We start from the raw sequence: 10,488 nt of genomic DNA, 5'->3' as shown, positions 1-10,488 counted from the left end.
TTTCCCGTAATAGACACAAATACACTGGTAGTGAATTTGAATTCAGGTCCTAAACACTGCAGGAATGTTGGCCACCTATAGGTCCACAAGGCATGGTGACCTCATCACCCCTAAACCCAGCAGCATTTATTAATGGCTTATCTAAAGTCTCTGGAGCAAACATTTCAGTCCCTTCAGCCAGGGAGAAGTGGGTTACTTTGTGAATATCAATGCAGATCAAATAGAAAGTATCTCAAGGACAAATGCATTTGTTCTGAAAATTTGGCCAAAGAAATCAGAAATGGTTCTTTAAAATACAGCAGCCTAGAGCAAGTTTTTATCTTTCTTTTTGAGCAGTGAAAGTTGATGATCAAGCTATAATTTGAAATATGTGGTAGGATACAGAAAAACCAATGCCACTGAAATTGCCTTGCAGTTTGAACACATGGATCTGAGGATTTGACAAAAGCATTTTCTTTGTTCTACAGACATGAGACCATTTTCCTTCCTTTTATGTGCAGCACCCCTGGATTGTTGTGCACTGATCACAACAGCTCTGGTGCTCTCTTTGATGAATCCATTTGTTTGGGTTTGTTTCTTTTGTTGGTCTGGTGTTCCTTTTTTTGGGGATGGTGGGTGGGTAAGATCTTATTGGGCACAGTGGGAAAGGGACAGTGAATTTATGTCATAGATTTGGCATAACTGGGCCATCAATCTCAGCAGAGCATGTACAGGATGTCTGAAATAGAGACACAAAGATCCAATTGCTGCTTTCTTCCTTCTCTTATGTGAAATGAAAGCTAAAAAAGAGCAGGAATGGTACCTTCTGGTTCCAGGCTCATGGAGCAATCCTGGGGCTATTAGCAGTGCTGAAAAGGGAGAGGGGAAGGAGGGAAGATGATGACTCACAAGAAGTTTCCCTGTCTGTTATGATTTTGCTTCATTTTGTGTTCTCTGGATGACTTAGGGAGAGACGCCGTTCCCTCATCTCTAATTTGCTGCCAGATGAATACATTGAGAGGCAGGATATTGAGAAGTCATGGGAAACTAATGAGAAATGCCTGAATGAACTCAGCATGTTCTAACACTCAGCTGTTAGGCTTTAATATCCCAGTGGTGCTGGGCAGAAGGGGCACAGGGGCTGTGCAGCTCCTTTTGCTCTTTGGTTCAGTGCCAAAGTGGGACAAGGAGAAATGGTTTTAAACTCAAAGATGGTGAGTTCAGACTGGACACAAGGACAATTCTTTTTTATAAGGAGAGTGGTGAAAACCTGGCATGGGCTGCTCAGGTAGAAGCCCCATCTCTGAGAACATCCAAGGTCAGGTTCTGAGGCTCTGAGCAACCTGATGTAGATGGACATTTCCCTGCTCATTGCAGGGAGGTTGGACTAGATTGAATTGAAAGATTCTTCCTAACCCAAACTATTCTTCAGTTCTGTGTTTCTACCTTTTTAGCCAATGTGTGATCTTACTCAGACGTTCAGTCACCTAGAATTGTTATCGTACCTGTTATTTTGAGGTGTGACAGTTCTGGCTGACTAAAAATCTTTACTACAGCTTTTCCTTCTCACACATTGTCTTGACTTCCTTCCCTGAGCTCCTGATCTCTGCTGGATGCTGGGGGGGCCTGGCTGTGACAGAAGATGAAGGATGTTCCTCATGGAATTTCCTCGTGGCAAGGACCACAGCAGACACTGAGCATTTTCAAGGTGCTGACATTAAACTCTTGGGCAGGGATTCCTTGTCTTTCTGGCCTGGTGAGGTTCTGCTGATATATATATATATATATATATATATATATATATTTTGAGGTTACGGGGAGTTTCTGTGGCTAGAATGGGAGGAGGCTATAGGCCCCTTTCTGCCTTAAAATGCCTTAAAATTCTGCCTTTCAGAGCTGCCTGATCCTGGCCCAGCAGTCAATATGGCAAAGGACTTTTTCCTTTCTGATCTTGAAAACCAGATTGCAGTGTGAAGGACTGAATTGATGCCATGGGTATTTTTTGACCAGACCTAAAGTTATTTCTCCAGGAAGAGTGATCTATACCAGGAAACTTGTACTCCAGTCCCAGATGGGCAGCTCTGCCTGCAGCTCATCTCTGATTCAGGTAGTGTTTTACCCTGAGGAGGTGAAAGCACCCAGAGAAGCAGAATAATGCGAGGGAGACATCTGTGTTTCACCACACATTTGGCAAGGGGAGGTGGCAGCAAAAGTTCCCGAGGAGGTTTGTCAGGGTCAGTAACACTCCAGAGATGCAAATCAGCCCAATGGCAGCCTGGCAGTGACTCAACCTCTCCCTGCAGCCTTATTTTTGCCCATGTGTGTGACACAGGCTGCTGCAAAGATGGGTTTCAGTTTTACAGACTTATCACCTTCCTTGGGCCTCTCATGCAGCAGAATGATGAAAGGCAGGAACCTTATGGCAGCTGAATAAAAGTCATATCCCAAGAGCTGTGAAAATGCCCCTGCCTTGTTTTTCCAAGGAGTCCATGAAAGAGCATGGTGACACCTCCTGTCCACGGTGGCTGCTTTCTCTTGGGGCTCTTCAGACATCCATGGCACATGAATCATCCCAAAACCTCACCCAGGGGCACCCAGCATGTGCCCTGTGGGTTTCACACCCTCTGTGGGTTTCACACCCCGTGTAGCTTGTGTTGATGAGATGGCTCCGTGCCTCCTGAGCCCAGCAAAGGGTGGTGTGCACACAGGAGAGGGGCTGCAGAGCCACTCAGCAGCCAGGGTGGGGCCCTTCCCTCAAAGATGGCTCTGCCATCTGATTTCCAAGTTGTATGCTGTGCCTTGTGAAGGAGGCAGTCAAGAGCCTTGAGTTCTCTCAGATAAATGGCTCAGCTCAGAGCACTGTGGCTTGATGCTCCTGAAGCTGCTAATCCTAATTAACAGGCTTTTTCTGAGTCCCTTTTATACCACTCCAGCAGCCCAAGTGGGCTTTAAAGGGAATGGAAATTACCCCATGGAGCGCTCTCCCTGGAGATGTTGCTATGCCGACCTGCTCAGAGCAGCTATTGAGGCTTCCCAGCTCTCCTCCATCCTGCATTGTTCTGACTCTCACCGAGGCTCAGATGGTGCCAGAAGTGTGGCTGGGACAGAGAGGGCCCACAATCTATTATTTACTTTTTCTGGAAGATGTGGGTAGAAGGGGAAAAAACAAGTAGAGAGGGGTAAAATAGTGTCAAGCATCAACAACAACAACAAACCAACCTGAAAGACCTGAGAGTCCTTCAGAGAGAAAATTGAGTCAATTTTCTCATGCACAATCCTTTAAAAAAAAAAAAAAAGAAGAAATAACTTTTTCCTTTTTTTTTTTTTAATTGGAGTTCTGCAGGCAATGATGCATTTCCCCTGGGTTCCTGGGTTTCCTCACCCACTCTGATGGCAACACTGGGAGCAAGGTGTGTCCTACCTCAGCCTTTCACAGCAGGTGCCTCCTGCCCTTCGTGGGCTGCCAGAGGTTCTGTTGGGTGATGGGGCCATTTCTCCATGAGGGGAGGCAGCTCCCATCCCATCCCATCCCATCCCATCCCATCCCATCCCATCCCATCCCATCCCATCCCATCCCATCCCATCCCATCCCATCCCATCCCATCCCATCCCATCCCATCCCATCCCACCCCACCCCACCCCACCCCACCCCACCCCACCCCACCCCATCCCATCCCATCCCATCCCATCCCATCCCATCCCATCCCATCCCATCCCATGCAGGCAGGAGTGTTTGTGTCTCCCTCCTTACTCTGAGGCACATAGTTTGGAACATTTTTGGCCACTCTCATTCTCCTTAAATTCAATCTTCCCAAGGCCTACAAATCTGAGTCATTAAGGGGAAGACAAATTATAATGAATGTATATTAGGAATATAAAAAGTAACAACTTAATATAACTTTCCCTTCTCCCCTTCCCTCCCCGTCCATGACCTCATGTTTTTAACATTTTGGGAAGTGCTAAATCCTGGAGGGATGCACAGTGTGCCAGGGAGAGCTGGAGGCGCTCATTTGTGGGGTCTCTGCCCCAGGGCACCCAGAAAGCTTCACCTTCCCTCCCTGTGCCTCAGTGGTAAATAGCAACACCTCCCATGGCACTCAAAAGTGAGCAAGAAAGGGATGAAATGATTAAAAGGGTAAAGTGACACAGACGTGGCTGTGTGGGCCCAGGGACAGGAGGGTGGCTGTTGGGTGAGGCCTCCTCCAGAGCTGGGGTTGTCCTTTGGGTTGTGATTGCTCCAAAAGTCACCAGCATGAATGGAAATATAGAAAGGCTGAAATAAACTCCACCAAATATTGCTGCCAAGGCCCCTCCACCCCAAGACACTGGGGGAAACATCAGTTATTTTATTTACAATGGCAACAGAGTGAGGGGGACAAGCAAGGCCTTCTCCTGCTTTACAAAGAATGTCTTTGAGTGACTGAGACTGCTCCTGAGCAATGCTGACTTGAAGCAACTTCTGCCTTTCTTAAAGCAAAACAACAAATCCAAAAATATCCACGACCCATCAAAAACATCAGTGACATTTTCCCCTACTTTCCAACAAGACAGTTTTCTCTGGAAATAAATAAGTTAACTAGCTCCAGTAACCCCATCAGGAGGGGGCCAGGGGACAATTGTCACCCCTCTTACGAGGTGTAGATAGACAGTGGTAAGGATGGGCAGTGTATAATGTAGTTTATTATGTATAATAAGAAGCATCCAGAAATCTCAGTTAAGGACCAAGCCCCAGAGTGCCAGACCCTGTACAAACACACAGTAACAGAATCCCTGTCCTGAAGAGCACACAGGCTAAAAATGGTTCCTTATGTGGCATAATTTGGAGGGGAAAAATAGGAACTGGAGGCAGAGAAATGAAAAATCAACCTTCTTCCTGATTTCCTTTTATATTCCAAAGAAAGGCCACAAGACATGAATGCTGAGATCATAATTTCCAGTCCCCATCATTAGGTATGAGGCTAGTAGAGTGATAGAATCACAGAATCACTTAGGTTGGAAAAGACCTTTTATGATCATTGTGTCCAAATGTAAATTTAACACTGCCAAGAGCTCCATTAAACCATCTCCCCAGGTGCCACATCTCCACATCTTTTAAACACCTCCACGAACAGTGACTCCACCACTTTCCTGGGCAGCCTGTTCCACAGCCTGACCACCCTTCCAATGAAGAATTTTTCCCCAGTATCCAACCTAAACCTGCCCTGGCACAACCAGAGTATGTTTTCTCTTATCCTGTTTCTTGTTATCTGGGAGAAGTGACTGACCCACCCCTCATCACACCCTCCTGCCAAGGAGCTGTAGAGAGCAGTAAGGTCTCTCCTGAGCCTCCTTTTCTCCAGGCTGGGCCCCCCAGCTCCCTCAGCTTCCCCCGTCCTGGATTGCCAAGCAAAATGAATTGTTTGCCATCTGTATGGCAGCTGTCCTCTGTTCATTGGGCAGTTTTCCTTATCTCTTCCACACTCACTCCTCCCTGGAAGGGGGCATCTGCTGATAACAGACTATTGAATGTCACTGCATGTCTGATAAGAACTACAGCATCCCACTGGGAGATGTGAGCCCAGAGGGAGGAGCCAAGCATTCCTACCTGGATATAATCTGGAGACTCTGGAACACCAGCACGGCTTCTCCACTGGGTTCCCCAGAGGAACAGCAGCTGCCTTTTCCCTTGGAATTTCAGAGGAAGAGACTACAGGATCCCTGCTCCAGCAGAACCAGCCCTGACACTGCAGGAGGGCTGAGCCACAATTCCAATGGGACTGCTGCCAACACCCTGACCCACAGGGTGTCAGGCTGGGTTCTGACTCTGGCAGTGTTGTTCTAGTGTACTGCATTGTTTATTTTATCCTTTTATTTCCTTCCCTATTAAAGAACTGTTATTTCCTGCTCCCATATTTTTGCCTGAGAGCCCCTTAATTTAAAATTTATAGCAATTGGGAGGGAGGGGGTTTACATTCTCCATTTCAGGGGGGGCTTCTGCCTTCCTTAGCAGACTCCTGTCTTTCTGAACCAAGATATCCCCTCAGCAGGCTTGTGCTCCAAACCTTCCAAAACTGACCTGAGGAGCTGAGGAGTGGCTTCACCATGCCCAGCAAAGAGGGGCAGTCACTGCCCTGGTCCTGCTGCCCTGGGTGTGTTTGTCTTCCATGGCAGGGGTGGGAATGGGACTGGCTGCTCCCTGGGAAGGGGAGGCAGTAGTTGAGGGAAGGGTTTGGTCTGTGTCTAATGCCAGCCTAGGAGAGCACAGAGAGACTCCCAGGGCCATGCAGAGCAGGGCAGCTCACAGCTACTGGATGTCTCTGTGCCCTGAGTTCCCTCCTGATAGCTGGAAAAATCCATTCTAGAAGGAAACTGGAGCCTTGCAAAGTCATTCCAAAAGAATGGCAGATTTTTCTTTTTGGCTTTTCTTAGCGTTCCTTTTTTTTTTCCCTTTTTTTTTTGATACTATAGAAAATTAAAAACATGATTGAATTTGTGCATGCCTTTATTTATTGTGCTATGGATGATGGGCACAGACTTCCCTAAGCCAAAAAGCCCCCTCCCTCCTCCTTCCCCAGCCTTAGTAATCAGCTTCCTTGTGCTCCAGCCCACGCTAGACTATTTTCCTCTGTCAAATCCTCCATCATTGGTTCAATTACCTAGGTGTATGTTGGCTTTATCTTTTTTTGGTGAAATCTTACAATCTTTCAAGTCTACTTTGTCCTCTTAGGTTTTTGTACACCCCGTTTCTCTCCTGGCTGATTTTGTAAAAGGTCTAATTTCAACAAGTTGCTGCTCTCAGGGCTGAGCTCTGTTCTTCAGTGCCCATGACAATCATTTGTGTTCACCAAGAGCTTCGAAGCCACAGCAAATTGCAGCTGTTCGGGCTCTGTCGCACAGGGCTGTTAATTTTTCCCTTCCCCACTTTGCTCCCTGTGTTCAGCGCAGCCTCCAGTGCCTGAACACCGTTCAAGGCACCATCCTGTTGGGGAGGGATCTGGCACAGACCCTGGTTTGCCACCGGGGCGTCCCCTCCCACACAGCCCCGACAGCTGCCTGCCCAAATGTGAGGACGTGCTTCACTCAGAGCCTGCCGTGTGAGCCACTTCCAATCCAGGATGCTCTTTCCTTTTGGCTCCCCAAAGAGATCACAGGACCCTGTTTAATCCAGCTCCCTGGCGGTGTAGGGCTGAGTCATAGGAGGTTTTTCTGTTGCTACATCTAATAACGCTTTGCTACTGGGAGCAGAACATCATCCAGCTTGGCTGGGAGTCGGCACTGTCACCCAGCAGCTTCCCTTGTCTGCAAGTTGTTTTGATTCTTTTCTTAGACTTCTCCCTCTCTGTGTCTTTCTCTCTAAAACATTAATTTCCTCTAATTAGAGCCTCCTTAACAATTCTTTTTTTCCCCCCTCTCCTCAGTTAATTTCCTCTAATTAGAACCTCCTTAATAATTCTTTTGCTAAATCAATTTCCTCAGTTAGAACCGCCCGCCACAAATTCTTTCCTCCCTTTCAAAAGCTGTCGGAGTAGCTAAGCAAATTATGCTTCTGAGTAACCTTTATCTCTTCCTTGGTATTTTAAAAGAACTGTAACAGGTTAGACAGGCACAATTTCCCCTTTCAGAGCTCTGCTGGTCTGACCCCATTAGGTTATACTTAGCTGAGTGTTGTACTATTGTATACTTAATAAGATGCTCTAGCTGTTCATCTGGAACCCAGGTAAGGCTGCATTTGTGAATGAATTAAACATGACACTTCATTATTCAGATCAAATTTAACAGTGTCAAAATCCGTCTTTAAACCAGACCAAATTGCTCTCCAAGAATATATAAAACCTCCTGCCCCTGTTAGCTGTCCTGTGAGCCAGCCTTTCCTAACTTTTCCTCTGCAGCCATGCTGGCTTCCTTTTCCTGAGAAGCCTTTTAAGTCCTAATTTTTTTCTAAAACATGCTGTTTTTTAAAAAAAGATCTTTTTTTTTCTAATTTACACAGTAAGTAACTATTAATGGCCCACTGCTTCTCACAATCATGCTGTGGGCCACATCAGCAGCTGGTGTAAATGGGGAGGCAACCAGTTGACACATTATGAACCTTGGGCCTCAGTTTCCTCTTCTTTATTATGCAGTTTCTCCCCAGCTGAAACTATGTAATGCATTTCTCCATCTCTTTCAGATGGGACCATCTCACTACGCTTGTCCTTCTTAAAATCCATCAAGGACAACTCACTCCATTTCCTGATTTTTTGAGGAAACAGGCCAAGTGATGATGGCAACTGGGAGGAGCCATCCAGTTAGAGTGAAAACTCTTGTTTTATGCAATTATGAAAAACATAAAATAAAGAAGGGAACACATCTGAGCAGCAGGAATGCACTGGAAGCTGTGTGTTCCCTTTCCTATACCCCTTCCTCAGGTTGGCACCGAGCAGCCAGCACAGATCTGATGGCACCAGCGAGTGTCACTGCCAGGACAGCACTGCCCCTCTGTGATTCACAGCCCAGAGAGAACTACCTCACTACAGGCTCAGGAGGCTTCTTCTGGCCCTCCTCACAAGGACTTCCCCCCTCTTTTGGCTATGCCCAACTGCAGAGCCTGCTCTGAGTCCTGGTCACACATCAGAAATGTCACCGTGGGCCCTGAAGAGCCTGCTCCAGCGAGGCAGGTGGGCCCTTCCAACTTGGAAATGCTTTCCATCCCCGTGGGGTGGGAATGAGCAGTGCCTCAGTGGGAGGGTGTCCTGGAGTGATCCGTGAGGAATGAATGCTTCAGAGATGCTCTGTGGGGAGCTGGGGGAGGCTTGCAGCAACTCCATCCTCGTCAGTGCCACCATCAGATGTCTGGGCAGGCCCACAATGTTTCAGCCAAGCCCAGCTACTGTGGGAGAGCTGCACTGCTGTCCTTGGCCACACTATTTCCTCCTGACCTTTCTGAGCTTCTGGCACCCCACAAAGTCTGCTCTGGTGGAAGTGGTGCAGAAGTCGTAAGATGTATTTTATTTCCTTTGCAGTCTTAATAACTATGCAGAAAACTCCATTTGCCATCGCTTGCCTTGAAATTTCAGAGTAGGACTGGATGGAAAAATGAAATGCATTAAGGGTTTTTTTTGACAAAATCCCTAATGCTTGAGATGGAAATTTTGGGTAATTTTACAAGGAGTACAATGCTGGTGGTGTTGGAGAGAGGGCTGTCTGGGGAAGGGTAGATTCTCTAAAAAGATATGTTAGAAGGCTAAAAAAAAAAAAAGCTGTTTGGTTCTTCTCAGAAGAGATGAGAGAGCAGGGAGAGGGAATCACCAGGTCGGGGTGCTCAGACTGACAGCTGACTACAACAGGAGAGATGCTGTTCTCTATGCTCCTCGAGAAGCCCCTCTCGCTGGTGCCCTGCCCGTTCCAGCTGAGCACAAAGGAGGGCTAGAGATACAGATAGGCAATCCAGTAGACGATGTTGAAGAGCAGGAAGGCGGTGGGGAAGAAGACGCGGGAGTAGGAGTCCAGGCGGGATATGTGGATGCGCACCCGGCCCTCCCGCCACATCCCCGTCTGACAGTCCTCGATGCAGCAGAAGAACCTCTCACACTCCTTCCCCTCCAGGCACGGGGAGCCGGGCTCGTCATCCTCATCCTCCTCCATCTCCGGGGGCCAGTGCATGATGTGGTTGATGTTGATGGCGGTGAAGGTCGGCATCACCTGTGCGCCCGCAGGTGGCTGTGGGGGGACAGGCAGGTTAAACGGGAGGAAAAGGCAGCAAAATGTGTCCTGGATATCAATCCCCACCTATCTGGCAACAGATCAGATCACCAAGGGTGCAGTTCAGTGGAGGGGGATGACTGATCATCCCCAGTTTATGCACCTGGCTGTGAATCACCGCGTTTGGGGAGCTGGCAGCTCCCTGCATGACTGTGAGTGTTCTCCCTGGCACCCCAGGGCACAGCCCTACTCAGCAAAGGTCTGATTGCACTGATTGCCCATCTGTGCCAGTAATAGTCACTGCAGGAACACGACCTGTTCGATCTGTTCTGGCCTCTTCCCTCATTTCCCTGAGCTCAGCTGTCTCTGAAGATACAGCACACAGCACAGATGTGTCTGCTGGTTGCTGCCTGGTACTGGAGAAGAGCTAGGGAAAGGCTGTGTGTGACTCCTCCTGGCCCATCTTGAGCCTCATGAAAGAGCTCTGTCCACCCTAGGATATAAGGATGGGATATCAGGGGTATGGGGGATATGCTGGGAAATGAGCCTGGCCCAGAAGAGATATGTCTTTTTCTGTTTCAGTTCTGCCCCAGATCAGAGACCTCCTTCAGTTCATGTGCCAAAAGTACCTGCCACAAGCTAGGGCAGATCTCATGATAGAGGATGAGGATGAAGAGGATGATGACCACCATGGGCTCACTATCCTCACACTTAAGGGAAAACACAAAGAAAAGTCAGTTTCTGCATCTCTGTGACCCGAGATACCTCTGTAATCCACAGATCAAACTGATACAGGTGTTTTAAAGTGTCATTTCCATTCAGTCATGTGAGTCATTCTAAACTGTTCTG

At 47.7% G+C, this 10,488-nt stretch overlaps 1 protein-coding gene across 1 annotated transcript in view; it reads right to left on the bottom strand.

Annotated features, from left to right (window-relative positions):
- Positions 1-4,274: 4,274 nt before the first annotated feature.
- LOC102069153 (gamma-aminobutyric acid receptor subunit gamma-4) overlaps positions 4,275-10,488 on the bottom strand; it is a 42,831-nt gene continuing 36,617 nt past the window's right edge. The window contains exon 9 of the mRNA XM_074551603.1: positions 4,275-9,657. Coding sequence (XP_074407704.1) covers positions 9,364-9,657 — 294 coding nt within the window. The 3' untranslated portion in view covers positions 4,275-9,363. The remainder of the gene's footprint in view (positions 9,658-10,488) is intronic.

Source organism: Zonotrichia albicollis, chromosome 14 (genome assembly GCF_047830755.1).
Source record: "Zonotrichia albicollis isolate bZonAlb1 chromosome 14, bZonAlb1.hap1, whole genome shotgun sequence".
Classification (NCBI taxonomy): Eukaryota; Metazoa; Chordata; class Aves; order Passeriformes; family Passerellidae; genus Zonotrichia; species Zonotrichia albicollis.
Note: the sequence above shows the minus strand (reverse complement) of the source record. Positions and strands in the feature narration are given on the sequence as shown.